General features: G+C 38.0%; 2 protein-coding genes across 4 annotated transcripts in view; one reads left to right on the top strand and one right to left on the bottom strand.

The window, feature by feature from the left end:
* The window catches only part of ddr1 (discoidin domain receptor tyrosine kinase 1), a 60,415-nt gene extending 58,318 nt beyond the window's left edge, over window positions 1-2,097 (top strand). For all 3 annotated transcript variants that reach the window (XM_028469937.1, XM_028469938.1, XM_028469935.1), the window contains one exon: window positions 79-2,097. In XM_028469937.1, coding sequence (XP_028325738.1) covers window positions 79-219 — 141 coding nt within the window. In that variant the 3' untranslated portion in view covers window positions 220-2,097. The remainder of the gene's footprint in view (window positions 1-78) is intronic.
* A 1,706-nt stretch (window positions 2,098-3,803) lies between these two features.
* flot1b (flotillin 1b) lies at window positions 3,804-13,749 on the bottom strand. Its single transcript, XM_028471269.1, has 13 exons — window positions 13,601-13,749; window positions 11,943-11,993; window positions 10,866-10,941; window positions 10,267-10,357; window positions 8,654-8,797; window positions 8,418-8,537; window positions 7,124-7,219; window positions 6,896-7,048; window positions 6,642-6,823; window positions 6,507-6,552; window positions 6,253-6,390; window positions 5,578-5,742; window positions 3,804-4,664 (listed from the first exon to the last, which is right to left on the bottom strand). The coding sequence occupies exons 2-13, from the start codon at window positions 11,983-11,985 to the stop codon at window positions 4,635-4,637; spliced, it is 1,284 nt and encodes a 427-aa protein (XP_028327070.1). The 5' UTR covers window positions 11,986-11,993; window positions 13,601-13,749; the 3' UTR covers window positions 3,804-4,634.
* Window positions 13,750-14,807: the final 1,058 nt, after the last annotated feature.

Raw genomic sequence — 14,807 nt, 5'->3', positions numbered from 1 at the left:
TTAACAGTGGAGTGGCTCAGTGTCATTATGCTCCTCCTCTTGTCCTCAGTGTCATTATGCTCCTCCTCTTGTCCTCAGGTGTATCTGAGCCGACCAGCCGTGTGTCCTCAGGGTCTCTACGAGCTCATGTTGAGCTGCTGGAACAGAGACTGCAAACTCCGCCCATCCTTCGCTCACATCCACTCCTTCCTCACAGAGGACGCCATGAACATGGTGTAAAGTAGGATCAGACACTGAGGATGTGAAACCGCTCACGTGGAGAGGCTGTTTAGCTGCAGTGCGACGGGGAGTTACTGTTGTAGGTACTGTAGTACATTTAGGGTGGATGGGGCTGAGAGGCCGCTGGATCGGTTCATTTACAGGTCAGACCCCAAACACAACACAAGGCTAAGCCCAGCTGTGGTAGAGCTGCATATTAGAGCTGGTGGTGGTGGTGGGTGCTTGTCTGCATGGGATCTTTGTCTTCTTCAGTGATCACAGATGCTTTGTGTGATCTGGTGACTTTTAGCTGTAGAAAGCCAACTTTCACTCTGTACTGTGACCATAGCAACCCCAGGAGATGATCGTTAACGCAGCAGGTTAAAATAATGCACACTGCAGGGATTGTCTGTGTATTTTTATAATGTGAATGGGTCTCTGTGCAGCTCCACTCACCTAATCAAACTCTTTCAGTCGTGCATAAAATACATCCTGAACCAAAGTGATAAATCTCAGCCCCAACAGTGACTCATGTGTAGCTCTCACATTGTGGGACCAGACGACAGCAGCTGTCTTTCTCTGCTCAGTGATGGCAGAAAGTTCACCAGTGACACCAGTTTTAAGCCAAAAAGCAAATCACCTCCCATTGAACGTGTCGACCACAGAGGAATGACTAACGCTGCAGCACACAGACTGAACCCATTTCCAGCGCAGAGACAATCCTGTGAGTGCGTTGTCTTCAGACGTCCAATAATTAATGTTGTTTGTTTGGTCACACTTTATTTGAAGTTTTATACATATGGCTGATATTATGATGTCATTATCTGTCATTAGCATGAATAAGGTGTTATTAAGGCTTTCATTAAGTGTGACACCTTGGGAGCTATGTTGACATTTTTTGGGTTAGGTGGAGGGATCTACTGGGGTTAGGGTAACTAACGACACTTAATGGCAACCTTTATGATCCCTTATTCATGCTAACAATGACAGGTGTCCTGTTATAATAATGACAGCGTAATGTCAGCCTTTATGTATAAAACTTCAAGTGAAGTGTTACTCTTTGTTTTTGTATCTGGCTGTTTTTTCAGTCACAAAAAAGAACAAATTCCACCACCAGCTGCACTTTAAACCCCACATGCATAGTTGAATCCCTGATGAACCTCCTTTTTTGTGATGAGTTTGAACGATATGATTCCTGTCCGTGTGCATTTCAGATTAAACTTGACCTGCTGTGCTTTCCAGGAATTTACCAATAGGTGTCTGATGTGGGACAGAACCTGTTTTTAACTCAATCTTTTGCCAAAACCATGAGATGTAAAATATTTTTTTTTGTTTTCAATGGAGCGGCAGCCAAAATTAGCAGTTTTTTATGTTTAACATGTTTAAAAAAAAAAAAAAACTTGGCTAGATTCTGTCTCTGGCCTTTTAAAGCCATCATTGATGGGGATGTTTTAGTGAGGAAATGGAGAATGTGGTAATCCCTGATTTTAGTGTAAATGAACTCCCTTTCTATATTAGGCTAACTGTGGTAGAGCTGCTGTCTACCTTTATTACTGCACAGCAATGATGATGAAGTAACACGTTTACTGATTGTGAATGAATGCTTGTGCCCCTCAGTCATTTTTTTACACTGTAGTTAAAACAAAACCATATTTTTATATAAATACTGTACGTACTTAGACGCTCCCTCATGTCTGATTTTCTCCCTTTTTTGAAGATCAACATCACAGCATGTACATATTTTAAGGATAGAATTGTATTTTCTTGTACTAATATATGGAAAACTTACATTTGGGGTCTTCTGCGTCTGTTAAAACGCTTGCTACCTTGATGCTCCTGTAATTCACAGTGCTGTCTAATTTTGTAGATGTTTTAATAAAAGTAATCTTTTCAAATAAATCCAGTCTGTATTTTACACAAACTGTAATTGATGCAATTTTCTATTTTTTTTTTTTAAATGCGTGGTGTCACACATTTTTAGCATCTTTTTGGTGACGTTTAACCAATCTTGGACTGATTTGATGTCAGAGTAAAAATGCATTGGAAAACAGTATTTATACCATTGAAACCATTAACTCTGCATCATTTTTCAGGCCTTTCTGATCCTTATTGGTGCTCGAGATGGATTGGTCAGTTTTTACAGGATTGCAGCTGCTACAGAGGTCTGATTATTTTTGTTAAATTTTTTTAATACATAATGTATTTATTAGAGGTGTCACGATCCGATGTTGGGTATCGGTCAGATATCAGCCAGAAAACGAATATCAGATTTTATCAAGCATTTTCTAACATTCCACACTACAAAATAAGTCATAAAAGTATGTATGTTTCGTGCTGATATCGTATTGATCAATATCGGTATCAGCTGATACCCAAGGCTGCAATATCGGAAGTGGAAAAGTTGTATCGGGACATCTCTAGTATTTATATTTACTACTCTCAGGATAGAAGGGTTATTTTACCCAGGATAACAAAGTGTTTCTAACCAGGATTGTAGCTAAGTCTGCAGGGTCTTTCAACCTTGGGGTCACCTGGAAATAAAATGGGATCACCTGAAATGTGTATTTAAAAAAAACTCACTTAAATTACCGGTATATTTTATATATATATATATATATATATATATATATTTTGCACAATTTAATTAATTAATAAAAACACCACACAATCTACAATCTATATTTCTATTATTTCATTTTCTCAAATATAAATGTAGTTAAAATAAAATGTAGTAATAGTGGTTACTATAAATTAGTAACACAATATAACATGATGGGAAAAAATAATTTGAGGGAAGAAAAGCCTCCAGGGGTCACACAAACTTGGAAAAAGAAAAAGGTGGGGAACTTCTGCTTTAGCACCTCCTACTTGCTGCAGCACAGGGTATTTTATCATAAGACTTAACACAGACCAAAAAGAAAGATTAATAATTACTTAACAACCATTTAGTAATTATAATATTGGAGAAGAATGGCATGTGGAGCTTAACAGAGGAGAAAATATCTTGGCTCCCACTGTAAGTGCTGTCCCCTATGGACTCGCATCAAGTGCAACAAGGTAGTTCCTTTATCCTTAACAGGTTTTAAATATGAGCAAATATGTTGACTTGGTAAAACAGGCTCACACAATATTCAACATTTCCAATAGTAAGATTAAAAAAAAAAAAAAAAAAACACGCTTTTAGTGACTAAACCATATTTAATAATTCAATACACAAGATTGTGAATAATTGACATAAGCCTTTAGCTTTCGGTATATAGTATCTATTTTTATATATAATTAAGCACAAACATGCAAAAACAATTTTGTGAAGAAAAGCATTAGTAAGAAGAACAAAAGAAGTGAAGTGGATTTTGGCTTTCATCTACAGTCATCAATAGTGATGACGGATTACATAAAACATCAGTTGGATATCAAACGATATTCGCTGACAGAGAAGAAATATTTAAACAGTTTCTTTGCAGAAGATCGACTTGACCCGAGAACCCATGACCAGGCACTTAACGGTAACAATGCATAGGGCTTGGCACCTGGAACCAGTTTAAACAGTAATTAAAAACTCACAACGAAAATAAAAATTTAAAACTCCTGAACGAGAAGTGCTGTTTTTTTTTTTCTGGCGTAGAAAATCTAAAACACTCAAACTACTAGGAATACAATAAACACAACATGGCTACTCTTCAGTTTAGATTCAAGGAAGCAAGCAGAGAAGCCACGGGTTGGTTAGTGGGTTGGTTAATCTACGATGGTCCATGTTTGTTAATAACAACATCGGCGACGAAGAAAACACTGCAGCAGCAATAAACGTCCACCAAAACTAACTTCCAAAACGTTCAACAAGAAACCTACAGCTTTGTTCCATCAACCACATCCTCCAAACAAAGTAAAACCTTCACCTGCCGCGTCAGATTCATAACGAGACCATTTGAACCAAAGAAGAGGAAAAAAGGTAGAACAGGACGTGATATTTCTGAAAACACAAGCAGATGCCAAACTGGGGCAATCTGGGTAAGATTATGCACAACATTATGATAGAATATGATATGTTATGCATAAACAAAAACAGATGGAGACATAAAATCACCTTTGTAACGGAGCGTGACAACAATAAAAGCTCTAAAGAACGATATTGGTTTTTTTTCCCAAATGAAGAAGAGTTTTAAAAGGAATCAATATTTATGGACCCAGTCACTGGGCGTTCCATCCTTAATCTGTAACTACACCCCCATGTGGCGGCGAATGTTAGGACTTAAAAACAACACAAGAAGGAACCTCGTAAAGACAGAAATGGCTTGTTTCTGTAAAGATGTTACAGAGAGCTACGTGTGTGAAACATGCACCAACACATAAGATGACAAGACCACAGAGGTACTGAGTTAATACAGTGTTTCCAGGCACTGGGCAGGCGTGGAGGCGTCTTCATCACTTCTTTCTGCTTAATGCACACGAGTGGTCTGTGGCGTGTTCTGTGGAGGCGGTCACAACACATAACACGCAGGGTCAATTACGTCTTCAATCATCCATGTTCAATTACAACTCAATTACGATTACGTTGACCTGGTTTTTTTTCCTAATTCTAAAATTACAATTATTATTTTCCAGCCTGTAATTCAATTACAGTTACATTCTCAATTATTGAAGTTAAATTACAATTAAAAACAATTACTGAGTTTTTAATAAATAAGCCCATAAAATATAACCTCCCTCTTGTGTTAGTGTTCTATTACCATATCTTATGATAACAAGTCAGTTTTGATCCATGTTTTAAATCAGCTGTAAATACACTAAAAAATATGATCTATCATCTAATTAGTTTTTCATCTCTTTCTTACTTTGTTAGGATTCCAAATCCATAAAAATATTGGTTTTCATATTTATGGTGTGGACGTCTGTCCTCGATTTCAATGTTTTTTAAATGGTAAAATGATCCACAAGAGAATTAACAGGTTAACTTGATATGACTATGAAAACATATTTAATGATTAACTATGTATGTATGCTTTGTGTTTAATTACATTGTGAATTACAGTGTTTATAGAATGGTAATTACAATTACAAAGTCAATTACCTGAGGTCAATTACAATGAAATTACGATTACAAAAGCAACAGATGATTACAATTATACTTACGTCTTCATTTTCCTTAATTATGTGATTGCAATTGTAATTGACCCCAACCCTTTTTACACACACACACACACACACACACACACACACACACACACACACACACACACACACACACACACACACACACACACACACACACACACACACACACACACACACACACACACACACACACACACACACACACACACACACACACACACACACACACACACACACACACACACACACACACGTCCTCCTCTGTACCTGGTTGATGGAGACTCCAGTGAGTTTCTCCACAGTGGCTGGCAGCCTGGTCAGGATGTCCAGGACTTCTCCAGCTAGTTTAGCAGCTCCCACCTCAGAGCCTCCACTGGACACCATGGTGACCTTCTTAGCCTGGCACAGAGGCTTGCTGATCTCCTCGGCCATCTGCACAACAAGTGTTTACACAAATTAGTGGCAAAAACAAGAAGATGACCAACTCTTCTAAAGTCTCCAAACATGTAGGAAAAAATCGATTTCGCGACATATGGCAATATTTTACGACGCAATTATAGTATTGATAAAAAACAATGTCCAAATCCATTTATTTATATATACATAGCACGTAAACGCCCTTCCACTAGATGTCAGTGAACCACATCAGACCTTTTTAAACTACTTCACTTTTCAGTGCATTTTAGCTGGAAGTTGATTAGTCATGTGTTATTCATCATAACACTTGTTTTTTATATATTGGTGCTGGAATTAGTTACCATTTACTGGTTGTAGCAAGTTTTAATAAAAATTAAATAAATGGTATTTCATACCATTTTGTACTTGTAAAGGTAAAATTTGTAATTATTGATATCTCGATGTATATCATATTGTTTAGTATTAGGATATATTGTTTTGTGTCAATGCCCACCCCTAGTTTCGTCTGATTATTTAAGTACGAACCAGAGGCAGCTTCTCCAGCAGCATGTCCACCATGGCTCCCTCCTTGTACTGCTTGAAAGCTTCAGCTTTCTTGGCCATCTGCTCAGCTTCAGCACGACCTTTGGCCTCCAAAGCAAAGGCTTCTGCGTCACCCTTCATCTGCAAAAACACACAGCCACTAACATTAAACTGATATAGTAAATAACAAGAAGACATCTGTAGATTAACACCTTACTTCACAACAGAAAGAGAGTCAAACTTGTGACAGCACTCACTTTGATGGATTCAGCCTCAGCTTCAGCCTCCAGGATGAGCTGCAGGCTGTGGGGAGTGAAAACAGGCTGATTTATGTGGCCCTTCCTTAAAGCTACACAGCATGTAACAGAGTGTGTGGAGCTGCTTCTACAAACCGCTGAGCCTCTGCCAGCTTCTCCAGACGGTATCTCTCAGCGTCTGCAGGCTTCATCACTTTGGCCTCCAGCTCCTTCTCTCTGCGGATAATCTCCTGCTCCTGCAGAGTGATCTGCTGAGTGCGCTCCACCACCTGCACCTGCATCTTCTCCTCCTCAATACGCTGCTTGGTCTTCGCCACCTGATGATGAATGAATGAAGAAGAAAGCATGAATTCAAACTCATTTCAACCTTGGACACAAAGCGGACATACCTGAAGCTGATAGGCCATTTCAGACTCGGCCTTCTTGGTGTTCACCTCCACATCATAAGCAGCTTTCTTTAGCTCATAGTCTCTCTGGGCTTTAGCCATCTCTATATCATTCTTGTACTGAGCTGACACTTTCTCCTGCATTGCATGAGCTTCCTGTAAACCAATTGTCAGATTATGTTTGTTACATGTTTATTAAAAAGATTATTCGCAGTAAAGATGAGGACATACCCTGATGACAGCGTCTCGTTTGTACTGCGCCTCACCGATCCTGGCATCCTTTTGCACCTGAGCTGTCCTGGCTTTGCCCAGTGAGTGCAGGTAGTCCTGTGGAGAGAGTGATACACATTAACAGTGTGGCCACGGTTACGTGATGTTTTTTTTTTACTTTGGAATTAAATTATCCTGCATCATGTTTACATATAAATAGTAATACCGAATTAAGGTTTACATGGAAACAAGTTTATTCGCCTTTATTTAATTCCGTTTTAGGTCTGTGAGTTGGGAAGAGCTCTGAGTGGACAAAGGGTGAACTTTGACGTATTCATATTTACCAAAGAAAAAAAACATTCGGTTACAACATGGAAGACCTCATAATATATATTTTTACTTTTATTTTGATTGTAGTTTTGAAGCAGCAACTTGACCATAACATACTTTTTCTCTTTGGTCAACTGAGGGGGAGAAGGGAGGTGCATGACTGTACTTAGGCCAATCAAAGCCAGAGGTTAGTGCAACAACTGCAATGCCTCCACTCTACTGGATTTTGAATAGAAGGAGAACTTTATGACGATCCACGCTATATTTCTGAAGCTCTGTGTCCTGATGCCGTGCTTCATGTCCCCGATCGTCTGCTGGTGTCCGTGTGTGTGTGTGTGTGTGTGTGTGTGTGTGTGTTACGTCTGAATGTCCGCATGTTTATGCTTCCGTCCATCCACTCTTTTCATTATAAACATGTCTTCGAAGGCTCTTATTAAATAGTCTTGGTTCAAGTCCAATGCTTGCTTTTAGGCCGCCATCTTGGAATATGTCGTCACCAGGACGTCATCGCCACACGATGAGCATGCGCAGAACGACCGGAGTTAATTTAAAGTGAATTAACCTTTACAATATCGAGGATTTTTTATTATTATTGTGAATTAAAAATTACATTCTGATTTAAGTTCAATTCAGAATGGCCATTTTCATTCGGAATTATGTGTTTACAATATGATTTTTAATCTTTTTTTAAAAAGAAGATTTAACTTTTATTCTGTATTGAAGGGGAATAAAGCCCTCATGTAAACGTAGCCTGTGTGTGTACTGTACACACTGAGATGAAAGCTACAGCAGGAAATGCTGTGGGTATTACAGTCGCACTTAGAGAGGATTCATCTCAGCTGCAAAGAGACGTTGGCAGGAAACCAAAGACAGTCAATATCAATCCAATGCTTTACAGTAACCAATGACATAGTCGCACACTAAAAGCTTTTGAACAGAGGATGATGTAAGGCCAGGCTGACACTGCACAGTGATTAGAACATACTTGATCATCATGGACATCTTTCAGCGTGTAGCTCACAACACCGATCCCCATGTTGACCAGATCAGAGGAAGCCACCTTAAACACCTGCTCGGAAAACTTCTTACGGTCCTGGTAAATCTCCTGTACGCCAGAAAAAAAGGTGGAAAAACACAATTAATTGAGTATTATTAAGAGCTTGAATATAATTTTAGTCTATAGATAAATATGATAATTGAAACAAACAGTAGAACACTAACCTCCACTGTCAGGTGAGCTATGATGGCTCTCTGATGTCCCTCCAGGGTCTCGAGGGCAATCTGACTAATCTCCATCTCTGACTTGCCCATGAACATCTGACAGGCCGTGGCCAACATCTCCTTATTCTGACCTTGAATCTTCACCTGGGAAAGGATGGAGAAAGAAAACATCCAAAATAAGCAGCAGCTCTTCTAGGTTAACATGAGTGTTAACAATAGTCACCATTTCATTTTTCTACAGTGCCTTTGTCATAAATAATGAGATGCACTAATTTACAAGTAAATTATCTTTAACAAGTGCACATTTTCTAATAGAGCTAGCAGAGAATATTTATATAATCCATCTAAAACTGACTCAAAGTTGCCTACAGTAGTGGTTCTCAACCTTTTCAGCCCACGACCCCCTAAATAAAGGTGCCAGAGACCAAGGTCCACCACTGTACCTGAAGGTGGTTGAACATGAACAGTCATGTGGAGAGTGTTTTGGGGCCCATCCATAAAGTCAACAAAATTATGGTCCATTATTCTTATAAATCTGTAATAACCACATTTATTTATTTATTTATCTGAATAATAGCCACTGTTATCCAGGAAGTGTATTATTATTTGCACCAAAGTATATAGTCATCTTAAAGATGTAAATCCTTGTTTTAATCAGAAATAAAATGACCAAAAATGGTGGAGAAGGATTTTAGAAACCACAGAATTTGGTTGTGGGCGCCGCAAATGGCTGCTCCGGTGTGTTGATGTGTCTCCTTTCACTGCAACTACCTAGTCAAATTCCTCGTATTGTTCTAAACTGTACCTGGTCAATAAAGCTCTTCTGATTCTGATTCTGATTCTGATTCTAAAAGTTGCAAATTAGAGTGGTCAAAAACAGATTAAAGAAAAGGTGGTAAAAAGGGTTCAAAGTGTGTAATGCAATTTAAAAAGTAGAAACAATTAGTATAAACTGTCAAAAAATAGGCATGACAAATCGTGAATGTGGTTAAATTGGCAAAAAATAAGCATGCTATATGGTGAAAACAGGTTAAAAGTGATAATAAGGGTCAACATATGCAACATTAGGTGGGAAAAGTGGTGGACAGGGTTTATAAGTGACAAAAATGTCTTGAAAGGGGAAGAAATGTGCAAAAAATGCATTGAAATATGATGGAGAAGTGGCAGAAATGGGAGTAATGTAGAAAAAAATGCATTAAAAGGAGCAAAAATATGGCAAGTAAAAGTGATGAAAATAGGTTAAAAATGGCAAGTTTGGTGTACAGTAATAGCAGAAAAAGAATTAAACAAAAATGGCTCAAAATGTTGAGAAAATATTCTTAGTTTCTTTAAGGCATCTGGTGGACCCCTCCCAGTCTCTCACAACCCCAAGGTTGAGAACCCCTGGCCTACAGAAGGAGAATATTTAATCTCTGCACATAAAGATTAATACCAGGGTTTAACCCATATCAACAAACAATAAATATTCTCCAACATCCTCATTAATGTCACACAATAAAGCATGTGCATGTAACTGTTTGATTATCTTCACAGCCGTGCAAAAAATATAAATCCAGGAAAAAGTTTTTATTGTTCAAACTTCTAAATTGTTTGGGACCATTATTTAAACATACCTGAGCAATGCCAGTGACGGAGATAGGTACACCGTGGCGAGTGTAGACCTTGTCACTCTTCACATTAAGAGTCAGGGTGTTGAGTGTGATTCTGAAAGCAATAAAAAAAATAATAATTAAAAAAAAAAAGGAAACATAGATCTTAAACACAACTCAGCTTCCTTCAGAGCTCGGAGGGAGGACTGCCCTTATCTATACTGACTTGTATATTGCAACCCTAAACTTTTATTAGTTAGAATGTGACTTTTGCTATGCCTTTCTGTCGTATAGACGAAGCTTGATTCATGCTTGGATGGTTGGTGACCTGTGTGTGTTTTTTTATGGTGGGGGAAAGAAAAGAAAAAAAATTTCCCTGTACAGTAAAAGCTATTTTTTTGTTAACTTTCAATAAAAAAAAGACCTTTGGAAAAAAAAGGAAACAAGAATGCGGTGAAACAACTGACTGCAAAAATGGGAAGTCCGAGAGACAGGGATGAATGTGAAATTAGGACAGCAGCAGCAGACCAGTGAGCACACATCATCAATAGCATCTACAAAGTGACATTCATCTCTGTCATGTCAGACAGCTTCGTTTGACACACTGAATGGTAATGAATCACCTCTGAATTTGCTGAACACACGGGAAGACAAACACGCGTCCACCAGCGATCATCAGAGGTGGTGATCGACCGAAGCCTGAGGAGGGACACAAACATTACACAACAACCAGGGTTGGGGTCAATTAATTTTGTAATTGTGTAATTAAGAATGATGACGTTATGTTGCTGTCGTAATCATAATTGAATTTGTAATTGTCATTGACATTCTATAAAAACTGTAAATTGCACTTTCATTTAATCTAATTTAATTTAAACAACCCTTAAACTACCAGTCAGTGAATTCTGATTATCATTATACAATTAAAAAAAAATGTAAATCTAGGGCTACACTGACCCACACTGAAAAATATTAATACCAAGGTTACCAAGAGATGAAAAACAAATTGGATGACAGATTATATTTTTTAGTGCATTTAAGCTGATTTAAGACTGATTTAAGACTCCAAACTGACCCGTTATCATAAGAGATGCTAACACAAGATGAAGGTCACGTTCTATAGGTGCATTTCTTTCAAGCTCAGTAATTGTGATTAATTGTAATTGAACTGTAGTAATCGAGAACGTAACTGTAATTTACTTCCAAGGAAGAAAAAAAAAAAATTAGATGGAAAAAATGTTTGGTCACTGTAATCATAATTTAGTTGTAATTGACCAAGAATAATTGAAGACGTAACTGTACAGTAATTGAAAAATGTAATTGACCTCACCCTGAAACAATACATGTACTGTACTCCAACCTTTGAAGAAGTGCAGGGTACGTTCACCCAGTTCAACACAAATCACAATCAGGTGAAAGAGGAATGTAATTTTCAAGCCATTACGCAACAATGGAAAATTCCATTGTTACAGCAAACCTTCTGTGTGTATTGCACAATTAAAGTAAACAAATATCATGTGATGACAAAATCCATCCCGATGTCTTTGACATTTAATTGTACCAAAGAGTATGTAGTGCCATTACCCTTTTTAATACTAGGATCCTGCAGTGGTCATAGAAGTATTTTATTAGTGATAATAGAGTATTTATCATGACACCAAATCAACAGCATGAACGAATGAGCTTGAGGCAGCCCTTACCAGACACCACCATGGCTTCATTGGGTCCACAAGTGTAAAACATCTTGATTCCTGATTGGGTAGGACAACAAAAAGGAAATAAATATTTAGAGGACTGAGAAATTAGTTAATAGGAAAAAAAACTGTAAACACAAATACTAATTAAATTTAATAGATCTGTAAAGATGGCTGGTCTTTGCACTTTCTTAGAATTTTTTCCCCAGTAAACAACCATTGTTGTACACTTGAGACACTGGTATATACAATTTAGTCGAGAGCTTCATCTACTAATCTATGCTAAAAAGGGTCAGACAAGTAAAATCTTTCCATCATTTATTTACAAAATTAACTTGATAATGTTATTTTGTGTTACTGCAAAGATGAAATATGAACATTCTTGGATAGCTCATTAAATGAACCATCTTTTCTTTATTGGAACAATATAACATTTCCTGACGCAGGCTGTTGGGGCCTCAACCTTACATTTTTATTACAGACTACACTAAGCAACAAGCCTAGATTAATTTTGAAAGTGTCTATAGATACGTTAAACGTAGCCATGGGTACGACCGATAACGTTGCCGGACCTTTTATGACATAAGTGTAATGTGGCTGAGTTTTCACCGTGTTAGGATGGCAGAGTGGTCTAAGGCGCCTGACTCAAAGATTCTTCCTTCTGCTGCCGTGGGTTCGAATCGTACTTTAGACATATATATTTCTTCATTTTAACATATCAAATTCCATCTTTAAAAATACATATATGGATAAAAAAAAAAAAAAACATTTTAGGGTTACAGCTCAAATAAAACTGACGGAACTTTAAGTCACGTGGTGCACCAATCACGTGACCTAAACTGGCAAATCAGGGGCGCTGCGTATACATAGAGTGGCAGTCTATGGATTTTTTAAATGTACCCATAGCCACGGCCTTTAATTTTCATGTCAGGTATGCAGTATTCTTATTTTAGTGTGTGTTGTTTATCTTTATAACAAATATAATCATAATTTTGTATTTATTTATGTTTTCAATGCAATTTCTGAGCTCTGTGTATGTCTTTTTTAAATGGATTTATGGTCTTTGATATTTGTTTAAAATTTTTAGTCTTTTAAAAAAGACTAATGGTCCATCATTATGTATTGTTGTTTAATCAATTGATTACCAATCAATGTTGTAAAAATAAGTACATTAATTTTATTACAATATAATTACTACTATTAGAACTGGATAACGCCATGTTAATGATTTATTACTACATCAGTAGCAGCAACACAATTCAGTCAACTCGAGCGAAGGCAATACAAATGTATGATAAATAATAAGTGTATTACTATCGTAAATTCGTGTGGTGATAATAAATGCATCGCGGATGCACTGTACCACACACGCTAATGTCAATCATTTCCACCGTAAACATCGCCATTTCCTCCCTCTCCTGTCAGTCCAGTTAATTACAGCCTCCATCTTACAGGAAACCGAACAATAGCGACACATTCTGGACCATTCATGATAAAGTATTGAAACCAGATGGACAAGAAGAAAACTGTTGGTAATCCGTTATGAGAGCTAGCTTCTGTGCTAACGCTAGCCAACGTAATTCGACCGTCCGTGTAGAGAGAAAAAAAAGTCTACCGGTCTGCGTTAAGAAGACGATTAAACATTGTATTTTCGTTTCACTTACCAATATGGATTCGAGGGAAATTGACGAATCTTCTGAATACACGGAGGACGTGTTTCTGAGTTCGTGAGTCGTCGCCAGTCAACGAGAATCACAAAAATGTCTGTGAGCAAGCTGAGGGCGGGGCCTGTTGACCACTCCCATCCTCACTATGTGTGTATGTGGACAACAGCGCCGCTTAGAGGCAGAAAGAGGAAACTAACACAAGTGCATCTTCACTGTATCTTCAATCCATCAACCATCAGATAGTGGTTTCTAACATCAGGTTACGTGCCCCTAGGGTGGCAGACATGGGCAGCTAGTGGCCCTCACACACAAAATGACAGAAAAATTACACAACTTTACCCCCGAATTACACAAGATTTTGTAAGGTTTTCTCTACCTACTTCCCAATTATTTTAATTGAACAGCTCCAAGGACAGATGACAAGAGTATATAGTGCAATTTCAATGAGGTTTATTCACAAGCAAAATTTAGTAGACCAAGCCCACACACACGTGGACAGAGGAAGAGGTCTGTGTTCCGCCATAATAATAACGCATAGGATTTGTATCTTTTTTTTGGTCACTCAAAGTGCTTTACATGGCATTATTCTTTCACATCACACTTAGTGGTGGTAAGCTACTTTTGTAGCCACAACTGCCCTAGGGCAGACTGACAGAAGTGAGGCTGCCATAGTGCACCATCCAGCCCTCTGACCACCACCAATACTCACACACACACACACACACACAACATTCTTACTTGGCAATGTAGGTGAAGTGCCTTGCTCAAGGATACAATGACAGATACCACTAGAGCGACTGCCACCCCACTGTAGCACCTGGAGTTCTCAGTGGTCTCCCATCCAACTACCAACCAGGCAATGGCAGGCAGGTATGGCCTGTCATTGCCATATCTGCCTCTCTATGCATCTCTCTCTCTGTTTCTGCGTCTGTCTGTATATCTTCATAATTGGACCCTCCTTGTTCCAAGAGGTGTCACAAACATGGTCATATATCACATGCAGACCAACTCTTTTGCTGACCTTGAGGTCATGTAAACACTTGTATGCAAACCAAAAATAGTGTTTCAGGGCCTATCAAACACACATTGAAAAAATACAGAAGTAATCCTCTTAATGGCTACAAATACACAATTATAAGTAACAAAATATACAAAATGATATAAAAAATACTCAGACTTAAATAACAATTTACAAAATGTCTTT

Source organism: Gouania willdenowi, chromosome 16, assembly GCF_900634775.1.
Source record: "Gouania willdenowi chromosome 16, fGouWil2.1, whole genome shotgun sequence".
NCBI lineage: Eukaryota > Metazoa > Chordata > Actinopteri > Blenniiformes > Gobiesocidae > Gouania > Gouania willdenowi.
Note: the sequence above shows the minus strand (reverse complement) of the source record. Positions and strands in the feature narration are given on the sequence as shown.

Bases quoted from the DNA above. Each gene is read 5' to 3' on its own strand.
- flot1b (XM_028471269.1), bottom strand. From the start codon at position 11,985: ATGTTTTACACTTGTGGACCCAATGAAGCCATGGTGGTGTCTG. The intron at 10,942-11,942 runs GTAAGGGCTGCC...GTCCCTCCTCAG, and splicing joins TGAAGCCATGGTGGTGTCTG to GCTTCGGTCGATCACCACCT. The intron at 8,798-10,266 runs GTATGTTTAAAT...ATCCTTTCCCAG, and splicing joins CCGTCACTGGCATTGCTCAG to GTGAAGATTCAAGGTCAGAA.